A 13,313-nucleotide genomic window follows, 5' to 3' on the forward strand; every position below is an offset into this window, starting at 1 on the left:
TTAGGCATGAACCAGATATCCTTTCTCTCCCACATATACCTTCCAGACCCTCATATTGGGCTTAGAGCTGTTGAACGTCATCATTCCTCGTTTAAAATCATTAAAATTGTTAGCAACAAACCATAAATATTCTCCATCAAATGCGAGTGTGTCCACCCAGATTATCGTGTCGTTTCGTGTGATAACATTCGAGCTGTTTGCTGTTGATGGAGCGTCTACTGGAAGTTTATCAACGCCATGCTGGAAAAGAGCTCCGTAATATAAGTTCCTTTGCCCTGCCACCATTCCACCCGTTTGGGCACGTCTCTGACCCATGTTTACCACCGTGGAGTTGAAATCGCCGCGAGTTCTCAAAGTTAAAGTAGGAACTTTGTATAAGTTTAGACTTGACAAAGGACAAAAAAATAATGTTGTGAAATCATAGGAGAGTGCTATACCATTCACATTAGTTCCGGCTACAGGAAAATCCTTCCCACCCAACATGGACGGATGATGTATCATATAGGAGGAGTTGGTTAGGTAATCATAGACCACTATCTTGGCGTCAAATGTGTCTGTGATGTAAGCGAACCGTACCTGACCATCAACATAATCGAGTACAATGTCATTCAGGAAATTAGACGACCTGTTAACAACTTCGTTCGGAAATTCATAGTTCCTGACAACTCTATTGTTGTTGATGTCAAAAATAACAAGTTTGGCGGGACAAAGATTCTGTGGTGATGATCCATCGATAGGTGAAAGATTAATTCTTCCCGCGTCAATTATCCACATCCAGCCCGTGTTAGGATCTATCTCCATACTTTGAACGTACTGAAGGAATCGACAGTCCCCTAATTTATTCATCTCCCAGGAGGGAAAAGGCTCCAGAATCGGCTCGCGTGGCTCATTTCCTGTTCCATTTCTCACAACTCGATTTAAAGAGGCTGGAACACCATTACGCCACCTGGGGACTGTAACGTAGACATTCCCCTTGTATATCTTGATTCCAGAGATCAGGCAGTTTTCTACAATATACGTTTTATTAGCTACATATGCTTCCTTCATGGACTTGTTGCTCCATGTGAAATCTACATGACGAAATTCATACACAATGTCGCCTTCGCCAATTTTCAGCAAATGGACGCCATTAAATGCTATGAAGAAAACAGCTATAATTGAACCGACTCCTCGCATTCTGAACGTGTTGACTAGTTCCATTCACTTTCGACCACGGTTATAAGCCATTATCTCTCAAGATCCCTCAGTTGCGTGTGTGACCCAGATGGCAAGAATTGAATTTCGTGACGTAATACCAAATCAAAATCTAGAACATCTTTATGTCTGAATTTGTTTTCTCTGGGAAAATCTGAATATGGTATCCCTTAGCGAAATGTTTGCGAACATCGCAGATAACCTCCAGTACATTTCTGACAGGTAAAGGAGGTATTTGTCACGAGTCAGCAGATGTTCTCGTCCAGAATGACACATCAGAAAAACAGGGCCAACTGCAAATGACTTTAATCTTATCTTTCATAATTTTATTTTAAGCCCTACTGAAAATTTAGAACTAGAACTAATAACAGTACTCTACAGTGCATGATCCAATCAGTTGTACTTACGGTGTTTAAGGCAGATTAACTAATATATATATATATATATATATATATATATATATATATATATATATATATATATATATATATATATATATATATATATATATATATATATATATATATATATATATATATATATATATATATATATATATATATATATATATATAGATATATATATATATATATATATATATATATATATATATATATATATATATATATATATATATATATATATATATATATATATATATATATATAGATAGATAGATAGATAGAATTTCGTGCTATGATTGAGGTGGCATATTTACAGCACTTCAATCAGAAGTCAACATCAAGTCATCCATTGATGAAAGTCTTTAATCTCTTAATTCCATAGTTACCTCAGCAAAATTGCAAAACATGATAAATTTGAAAATCTTGGCAAGCACTTGTGCAATTAAGGACGTACGAGATGTTAGGAAAGCAAATAAGAATTATTGCGTTTGATTATGCCATCCACACGCTGTGTTTAGTGATCTGCTGTCTAGAGACTAAATGTATATGGCCACGATTTATATATAAAGCATAATCTATATCTCAGATCAGTAAATTTGCATATATTATACCAGTTTTGTAAACTGCTTTATTCAAAGAATCAACTCATAACAACACTAAAATGGACGTGACTAAAAGCTGGTGGTATCACGGTACCAACTGTTTTTCCATATACCTCAATGCTAATATTTTGTGAAATAAATATACTTTCTATCCTACCTCAGCATGCATGTCACACACTGTCATATAGAACAATGCTAGGTTGTCAATTTGACAAGGACAAAACCAGGTACTCCTTGGCATTTAAGAGAGATAACTCTGCTTGAACTAGACAGGGGTAAGAGTTATCTAGTCACAACAGACTCAGTTGCAGCCATGTGTACCAAATTTAAAAAAAAAAAAAAAAATACAAAATATGATCTAGATAGGAATTAACATAGTCTCGCATGTTGCCAAGAGGCTGAACTTTTTTTAAAGCCTAACAGAAAGTACAACTCTTACATAATGCACCAATCACAGCTAGTGTTGTTCTTTATTTCTGAATGCACCTTAAGCTCCACCCACCTGGACTTGCGCAATTGGTACCGTTATACCTGGTATGGACTTTAGTGAGGACTTAAAAGTATCCGGAAAATATGTAAACCTGTTGGCCCAGACTAAAATTAGTACCAAAATTCCGAAACCTACATGAAAGTTAGCGGAGACAGAAAAAAAACATGAATTGTTTTTATTTTCGAAACTTAAAGTAATACTGGCATTTTTAAACATTGAAGATTAAAATAAAAAGAAATCTCCACCAAAATGCAAAACTTGTACAAATAATAGTTTATCAATTGTAAAAGGTTGGTTTTACAAGTGAAACATTTACAAATCAAACTATACTTACAAAATATGAAAATTTAAAAATACTTTTTATTTCAATTTTGGTTTAACAATTTTCATTTTCTTACATTATTTTCTTCTTTATTTTCATTTTCAATTTTCCTCTCTAATTCTCATATACAGACCTAGTTTTTCCAATTTCATTTGTTAACTTTTCATTTTCAATTTTCATCCGATGTTTTATTAATTTTCATTTTCATTATTTTCATAATCCGTTTTTAGATTTTATATTTTTTAACTTAAGTTTTGTAAATATTCATTTTCAATTTTTCAGTTCCCAATTTTCATCGTAAATTTTCATTTGAATTTTTCTTTTTCAGCTTCATTTATTTTTCTCATTTTCTCATTCTCGTCCATGAACCCAACGGGTAACCGTTTTCCTCGTACAACGATCAATGTGGATTAATTTGATCATTATAGATTACCTCCTCTAAAAAAAGATTGCATGATTGACTTTAAGAGAAATCTTGTATCGATTCAGTTCAATAATATGTGATTACAAGGATCAGATTCCAAGGTGTGTGGACAATATTTGGTGTATTTTATTCATCAAAGCAGCCTTGGATATCTCTCACAACACTGAGTGACTTCTTTTTGGCCGTGAATATTTTAGATACGATGATAGAATACAAAAGTGGGTATGTGAAAATAATGGCTATCTATTTTCTTTAGCATACAAAAGTAGTGTGTATTGATGGCAAAATGGTACTGTATGAGATCGCTGGAAGTCTAGTCGGACTCCAAAACTTTGCCAGCTTTCTAAATACATTCCTACTGAATGTTTTAGGTAATTGTAAATAAAAAGGAATGGACTCGATACGATCCACCTTCTTCAAATAAATATTTCATTAACGGGGCTGCTTAAAAACTGTTTGTTCTGGAAAACACTGAGTTTGCTCGTTTTATTGAAGGAAAAATATATTATATTGGACATCATTTCTCTCTGTCCACCCCTTAATTTCTAGAACGGATATTTACCTTCACGCAGGATGCTCCACTGAATTTTCGTTAGTAGGTGTGTGGTGCTGGTCACTAAAAACAGTGTGAAATGTTTAATTTTTGTATACGTAACTTTCAGAACTTGTAAAATGGTGTTTGCAATTTTAAATCTGTTCTGATATTTTGTAATCCTCGCTAAAGTGTGTGTGTGTGTGTGTGTGTGTGTGTGTGTGTGTGTGTGTGTGTGTGTGTGTGCGTGTGTGTTATTTGGATTTTTAACGTAGCTTTAACAATTTTTCAGTAACTTCTCGTGGGTCGGTGGTTCTTTCCGGGGTTTCGCCGGGTTCTTCCTCCACCATTAATACTGTCCGCCATGTATAGCCTATCGTGTGCTGAAAAATGGCGTTAAACCCTACAACAACAACAACACTTTTTTAGTCATATCGCTACGATGTCTGCAGTGTGGCAGTTTATAGTGATGTCTAGCACTGGGGCATCATGCCGTAGACATGTAGCATGATGTCTAACCCAGTCACATTATGATGACACCTGGCCGAATAGTCCTAACACTAACCTCTTAATGCTGAGCGCTAAGCAATGCATCTGTAAGTGCCATTTTTGTAAGTTTTTGGTATGACTCAGCCGGTGATCGATCCCACTACCTCCCGCACCCGAGGCGGACGCTCTAACAACATGGCCACCGGAGCGGTCGCTAAATTAAGTATAGTTTCCGTAGCTTTTGTTTGTAAATTGTAACATTTTCACATTTAAAACTAATTTCTTTTTATATTTGTAGAAATTCTTGGCATAAATTTTACATCTTGGAGGAAAATATTTTAAATATTTGATAAATTCAGTTTCAGTTTGGAAATTTAAATATTACATTTAGTCTCGACCATATTAAAAAAATTCAGACTTTCTTAGTCTCTGCTAACGTGCTAATTGTTTTGTTGTTGCTATTTCTAGTGTATGAAAACACTTTTACATTTGTCTGGATTTTTTCAGTCTACTCTAATATCCGCATGAGTTCTAGAATTTTGGTTCCATTTTTAGTCAACGCCAACATTTTTTCCCCCGGACTTTTTGTTCAGTGTTCGCTAAAATCCTTTACGTTTCACAGTTTTATTATTAGTTGTAGTCACCTCGATCTTAATGTTACTATAACGATGAAAATCTATGGACAGTAATTTTCGCTTCGGTAAAGTTTATGCCCTGAGTTTAAATGTTAGCGGGCTTTGTGGTGCCATCTAGCGTCTTATATTTTGAGTCACGTAATTCCGCCAGGGTATATGTACGTGCCAACTGTGGCTGCAGTGGTGCATTCATTCATTCACTTTGGCGACATCGAGGGAGTAACATCGGAGCTCTGGCTGGTACCTAGACAGAATGGCATGTGTGTGCATGAGAATCATGCTGCACGTGCGGACACGGGGACCGTCAGAAATGTGGAAGAATAAAGATAGATACCCACATGTCAACGAGCCTCCTCTTACTGAATAATAGAGGAGGGTTCTGCTGTAGTTAAAAGAAAACTTTACTCTCCAGTTTGCAAGCAAATTACCGGCTGAGGTTTTAACACTCCAATGGTCGGATGGACCCTCAGGAGTTTTTTTGGGTTGTTGAATTTCAAGTGTGGAACCGGCTGACTGTTGGTGGACTGACGACAGCAGCGCAGTGAACCATGTGCTGTCTTGCTTCTGATGACCCCCGGTTTAATTCGATATGGAAAGGGTCGAGCTACCTGCCAAAGTGAATTATGCGGCTTCCATTTTGGCTGGGAAACCGTTTTTGATAATCTCTCGATTCAAACCCTAAGTTGGTTAGCTCGATACCGCCATCAAATTTTTTATTCTGGTTTATTCTTACTGCGTGATACCAAATATTACCGAGTCATTTTGACTTGACTGATTGGTATTATTTTGTGAGTTGAAGTACACATTGTAAAATTTAAAATTCATTAATAAATAGTTCACATTTTTTAATACTTATTTGATTTGATTAATGCACAGGTGGCTTACACATTATTGGTATTTTAGTATTTCCAAACAAATAACTAGACTAGATATGATCAAATACGAGCTGGCGTTTCAGGGCCCTGTACTCTTGGGCCTTCTCTCTGGGTCCCTTGCTTCTCTCGGACATTCGTACCATGACGGAGATGTGAACAATTTCCACCCGTCAAAATTCAGTTGTCCCGATGAGACGTCATAGTCTGACCAATCATGACCGGCGTCTCATTCTGCTTTGGTAGACACCTGGCTCAGTGGAACAGACTGATACATACTTGGAACATGAGTGTTTGTTGGGTCCATTCCCACTCATGAAAGCCCTCCATTCAGGTCGTTGGAGTCTTTAAAAAAAAAAAACACAGGACCTGATGCTAAATTATTAGTGCTCTTTGAGCACATACATGCGTGTGGAATGTGGCACTGATTCCTTCCCCCACGATTTAATTATAAGCCTGCCGTGCAGGCATTAAATCTAGGTTCATGCCCTTACGGGCACACACGTCGTTAATTTAACAAAGTAAGTAAGCTGCTATAGTGGTGTGTTATAAAGCGGTATTGTGTGGAACCAGGCCTTGGAATCGGAAAAGTGTAGGGACAAGGTCTTTCGTCGACCAAAAGGCACGCGCTACAAGGCTAGACCAAGGAACGCGACAATACACATTTTGACTGGATGTCTGTCTTCTCTCATCATTTCACACTGCCCTCTCTCTCTCTCTCTCTCTCTCTCTCTCTCTCTCTCTCTCACCACGACTCACTCGACGACTCTACAACCAAGTCGGCAACCAGAGGAAGACCCAGTCGGCGACCAAGTCAGCGACTCTGTGACACAGTCAGCAACCCAGTCGGTGACTCGGCGACCAAGTCGGTGACCAGACGAAGATCCAGCCGACAACTCTGCGACACAATCGGCGACTCTGCGACACAGTTGGCGACCACAGGACACCCAGCCGACAACTCAGTGACCCAGCTACTTAGTCGGCGACGTGAAATCAGGAATGAGATGGTATCCCGCTGTGGTTGAGATCTTTCGCATTCTGGAGCGCCAGTCCTCAGACAGGTTCAGCGGGGCATCACTCCAAATACAAAGCCTATCCTAAAGAACCCGCGATAGCGAGACTCGGGGTAGTGTAGCCGAGGAAGTTTCCTCTACATGATTATGAGCTGGTTGCCTTGAATAAAGCTATTTATAAAATCGGTAAAATATATCAAAAATGTACTGATCTGAGGTATAGTTAATGCTTTAAACATTTTGTTGTTAGGGAACTGTCGACCCATGGGAAGCTACTAGCAAGCTTTCTCAAAAACCCACATTGGCCGATGGAGGGAGAATGACTATGAATCGGACAGTTGTAACCCTTGAAAAATTCCTTAGGTTAAAGTGATAACATGTTTCAGAATATTGCTCATAGAAATTACGTAAATCTTATAAACAGTATCAATCATAGTTTGCATCAAGATGATTCTGGAGTTTTGTTTTACAAATCTCACAAACGAAGGTACCAGAATTGCAGATTACTAAGTAATCATCACATTTGCTGTTAATGTATTCTGAACCCTCAGCCATCGTTACATATCACTTTTAATAATGTTGATTTGAATTATGAGGGTTCACAAATGTGCACAAACTTTGGATGGATAGAAAATAAACAGGATGTATTCGCTGGTAATTTTCAGTTTGATTTTCAGCCGTAAACAAGTGGAATTTTGGATTCGATTCCTGTCACTGTTGATGAAGCCGTCAACAAGATTACAAATATGTAACACGAATGGGTTTTCTGATACTGTTTTTAAGAGCCAATTTAAAAACTTGTGTAAAATGAAGGACTAACAAATTCAGATTATCCTCAAAAGTGACTTAATGACAGCAGGGACAAACCCATGGATGTTCTGGACAATGGTCAGATACAGTAGACAAAGGATATTCATTTGAAAGTGATATATCATGTAATAAGTATAATAAATATTATAGTAGAATTATGTAAACATACAGAACAGGATCGATTCTCTCTAACGATGATGCTGATGATATCCTATTGATGAAGAAGTTTTGAAAAGAATTTGAAATACTGGACCACAGAAAGATGGGGGACCAGACAGTATGCTGGAAGAGATCTTATTAAACTTGCTGTTTAAATTATATTGTTGTTGAAATTATACTAATATTAAATCATTTGTTTAACATTGTATTTCAATATGAAAACTTCCCACCTGCAGCTAGAGAAGGATTATTTATCTAGTAAAGGTGATGTAACTGACCTCAACAATTACTGAAGCGTTTCGCTCACTGATCTCCTGAACAATGTGTTGACTAGCATCTTGTCATGAAGGACAATATAGTCATGACCGTTCCGGTGACCTAAGTGGTTAAAGCGTCTGCCTTGGTTTTAATTGCGAGTTCGAACCCAGGCCGAGTCATACCAAAGACTTACAAAAATGTTACTAGCAGCTGCCTCGCTTAGCGCTCAGCATTAAGAGGTTAGTGTTAGGGCTGGTCGACCTGGCATCAGGATAATGTCACCGGGTGGGACATGATGCTACATTTTTGCAGCATGATGCACCAAACGCTAGACATCACTATAAACTGCCACACTGCAGTTAAAAACAACGTTAAAAATCCAAATCACATACACACCCTAACCCACCCACCCTGATTCACATGAAAGGGAGGTAACTAATGAAGCTCAGTCTGGTTTCCGAAACAGGTACTCTCCCGCAGATAACATGTTGACTCTCTAAACTTTAGTGCAGAAATGATTGATTAAACATTGTGTCAAACGGTATCGACTTTTTCTTGATTTTTCTAGGGTGTCTGTGTGTGTGATTTGGGTTTTTAACGTAGCTTTAACAATTTTTCAGTCATATTGCTACGATGTCTGCAGTGTGGCAGTTTATAGCGATGTCCAGCACTGGGGCATCATGCCGCAGACATGTAGCATGATGTCCCACCCAGTCACATTATCCTGACACCAGGCCGAACAGTCCTAACACTAACCTTTTAATGCTGAGCGCCCAGCGAGGTAGCTGTCAGTACCATTTTTGTAAGTCTCTAGTATGACTCGGCCGGGGATCAAATCCACGACATCCCGCATCTGAGGCGGACCCTCTAACCACTAGGCCACCAGAGCGGCCTAGGGTGTCTGAATGGACAGTTCAATCAAAGCTTACTGAATGTTTAGAGAAGAAGATGACAATTTGTTTGACACTACAGTATCAATGTACACTTACCTTTTGGAGCAGTGCATAGTTTTACTAGAAATATAGGAACCTGTCTTGGTTGTATTCCATATCCTCTGAGTGTTCATTTATTTATATACGACTTGATCATTTATTTATATACGACTTGTTCATTTATTTATATACGACTTGATCATTTATTTATATACGACTTGTTCATTTATTTATATACGACTTGATCATTTATTTATATACGACTTGTTCATTTATTTATATACGACTTGTTCATTTATTTATATACGACTTGTTCATTTATTTATATACGACTTGTTCATTTATTTATATACGACTTGACTCTCTTCTGATAGAAGACATTATAGACCTCGTATATACTTTATGAAGATGCTGTGATAAATCAACGGTTTCAAAATGAAGACTGTTGACAAATTTTGTGGTTGAAACAGGGATGAAGATTAATATTAAGAAAACACAAATTATTGCTTATAGAAACGAATGTTTCCCAAGATATATGATGCCTCTCTTTACACGCAAACTCATCTCAAGTATAAGTTTCAAAAAAACGTTTGGCATCACTAGCCAGACAATCATTAATTACGATTCAAGGTAATATTTAACCACTTTCGGCTTTATTTTTCATTAATCAACGTTGTGATCTCTTCTATGTTATGATATAAGGCAGAACTTTGAGGTTATGCATATTCAGCTCACAGTGACAGTGTTCATAGTAAACTATATACCAGTTATTTCAATTACCACAGAATACGTTTTCTGCACTTTCATGAAACTAATGTGGCCGATATTCTCTTTGTATTCAATGCTTTACCAAATGCGTTAAGAAATGAGGAAAACTGACTTGATAATTAATCAAAAATAACTTGTACAATATTACCAAATGGTAGTCAAACTTGACGAAGATGGAAATAATTTTTTTTAAAATAGGTATGTCTAGGGATATGTGTGATATGTGTGTCTCAAAAGATGAAGGAGACTGATTGACTGCCTCAAGTAGAAATCAACATATCACTTGCTGATCATCCACAGGTGACTGAAACTTAAAGCACTCCACATGATGTCAAATGGCAAAACGACCTGGAGCAGATGCTATACCTGAATTAGTCTAAAAAGATGAAAGCTAAGAAACGGCACAGAAACTGAATGAACCCTTACAATCAATATGGATTCAGGGAACTATACCCCAACACTGACCATGTATCTTGGGAAGAGTTCACACATGACTGCTCCACCTGGCGAAGTATAATCCACGCTGAAGCTACAAATTTGGAATAAAGGACAACTGCAGAGGCAGTGCAAAAGCATGAGCAGTGTAAATCTCAAAATAGCACAACCTCTACTGATCAAGCAAAAATAAGGAGCGTCTCCTGCCAAGTGAGCCACAGACAGTTCAGGACACAAATTGGCCTAATCAGCCATTCATTTACTCACAGAAACCAAACCAATTAGTGATATCATGGTCATCTTTGAACTCAAAGGACAAGCAACAGTGTTCCAATCAAATTCAGACAAGCCATGGATTGTTTTAGGCATTGTACTCATAATTTAAACATCATAAGTTGAAGACAATATAAAATATGATAAATGAACATTATATGTATATATATATATATATATATATATATATATATATATATATATATATATATATATATATATATATATATATAGTGCACTTAATTGTTGTCTATGATTGTAGCTTGTACTTTAAGATAATGGTTATATGCAAACAACATGTTTACACAGCTAACTTTTGTCCATGATTGAAAGCTGCAAATAAGATGCTGACATAGCTTTGAGTTCAAAATATTCTAGTATCAAACTTGTTTACAATTTGATGGAATTGTCCCATTGGAAATGATCAGTTTTCCAGAACATCATGTTGTATCATAGGTAAGGTGACAGTTTGTATGAAAATGAAAGTTTTATAAACAAAGACTTAATTCCTGTTTCATATCAGTCTTTTAGAAATCTATGATCAGAGTTTGCAGCTGTGCTCAGATATAATTCAAGAAGAATTATTTAAATCATTCATTGGAATTACTCAAGTGATCATTGACTGGATCACACATTATTTTGGGATTGTTGAGAACTCATTCCAAGACATTCTGGATTAAATCATTTTGGTACATCATGATATTCAAGACTATTAGAAGATATTCAGAACACTCTGTGCTTTTGGATTTGTGATAGGGCATTTAGGATTATTTGGGATTTAATTCGCAATAATTTTTACACTTTGTAATGATATATATATACAGGTTATAGAATTTTAATTCACACTTTAGAGATTTGAACCTGGGTACACTGGTGAGCAGCACCCATCATTTCGCCATGGACCCAGGTTTGAATCTTTGTAGAGTATGAATTAAAATTCTCTAACCTGCATGAAAATGCTATTTATTCATATATATAAAATTCTGTAACTATTGTCAAGCATTCTCCTGTAGAATCCTGAGAAAACTCGTTCTGTTCTGTATGGTGTATATTTGTAATCCTCTCTCTCTCTCTGTCTGTCTCTCTCTGTGTCTCTCTCTCTCTCTCTCTCTCTCTCTCTCTGTATATATATATATATATATATATATATATATATATATATATATATATATATATATATATATGAATCTCTGATACTTAATGATGTGCTCTTGTGTTATATAAAATCAATTATATATGGGACAGTGGTCTTATAAAAGTTGAATGTGCGGGTTGAGGGGAGGAGGGCACTGTATTTTTAATTAAAATACAGTGGTGGAGGTTATTTGTATACTGAATATTGTAATTCTGCCATGACAAGTCCATGCTTGATGACCAACTGTAACTCCATACTGTTACATAATTATGACAATTTAATATTTTTCAATATTAATCTCATTTTGTCTCTCCACCTCTGAGAGTGTTGCTCTTACCTATATATATATATATATATATATATATATATATATATATATATATATATATATATATATATATATATATATATATATATATATACATACAAAGCTGCATCAGATAAGGCAAAGAAGTCTAACTTAAATACCATATTTAGCCAAAGACAATAGGTCACTGTGGTCACCTTTTAAAAGCAGAGTGATGCACTTACAAGGACACACCACACATCAAGTTGCATGACCTTGCAAATTACAGTGCAACTTGACTTCAGGACACAACTGGGGTATAAAAGGAGTCTAATGTAAGTTGTGCATTTTTCTCTCTAGGACCAGACCTCTCAACACTGACCTGACTGGTACACCATATGCCTTAATGCTTGGATAAAGATGAAATCATCAGTATGAGAACCCTCTCTCACAACACATACCTCAACCAAAGTCAAAGAAGCTTGAAATAGAAGCTACAGTAATACTTTTACAATCTCAAAGTGCTATCCACTACAAAGCTTTAAGACCCTGCAGCCAATGTGCATAAAAACTGACCTCAATATAAAAAAATAAAAACTCATGCGATTGTGAGCTGATGGCTGGATCTATAGAGAAATTGACCTAAATACAAAACATAAGCATGGGATGACAGCAGATGGCTGGACCTACAAAGAAACTGACTTAAATACAAATCATAAAACTAGGGATAATAAACACATTGCTGGATCAACACACAAAGGTAATGTTATATGCTACTTCATCGTTACAGTGACCTAGTGGTTGGAGCATCTACCTCAGATGTGAGAGGTTGCTGGTTCAAACCTTGGCCAAGTCATACCAAAGACTGATAAAAATGGTACAAGCAGCTACCTTGCTTGGTGCTTAGCATTAGGAGTTTAGTGTTAGGACTGGTCGGCCTGGTGTCAGGATAATATGACTTGGTGGGAAATCATGCTATATGTATGCGGCATGATGTCCCAGTGTTAGACATCACTATAAACTGTTAGACATCACTATAAACTGCTAGACATCACTATAAACTGTCACACTGCTGACATTGTAGCTAGATGACTTAAATTGTTTAAAGCTATGTTAAAAATTCAAAACACACGCACACACATATATATTACTTCCAAGGTGTGGCATCAGTTTTATATACCTTACACCATTTAGCATGGTTAGTATTCAACTACAAGAGGTGTAGCTTAGGACATGTACCATCACATATGTAATAGGAAAAAGAAAATCAAGTCACTATG

At 36.5% G+C, this 13,313-nt stretch overlaps 1 protein-coding gene across 1 annotated transcript; it reads right to left on the minus strand.

Moving 5' to 3' along the window:
- LOC149807566 (protein yellow-like) lies at positions 1-1,176 on the minus strand. The gene has a single exon (XM_089957888.1). It carries the CDS (start codon positions 1,174-1,176, stop codon positions 1-3), a length of 1,176 nt encoding a protein of 391 aa, XP_089814014.1.
- Positions 1,177-13,313: the final 12,137 nt, after the last annotated feature.

Source organism: Sinohyriopsis cumingii, chromosome 1, assembly GCF_028554795.1.
Source record: "Sinohyriopsis cumingii isolate HCF-2022 chromosome 1, ASM2855479v2, whole genome shotgun sequence".
Lineage (NCBI taxonomy): Eukaryota > Metazoa > Mollusca > Bivalvia > Unionida > Unionidae > Sinohyriopsis > Sinohyriopsis cumingii.

What these genes read in the sequence shown, in the direction of transcription:
- LOC149807566 (XM_089957888.1), bottom strand. Translation starts at nt 1,176, where the DNA reads ATGCGAGGAGTCGGTTCAATTATAGCTGTTTTCTTCATAGCATTTAAT.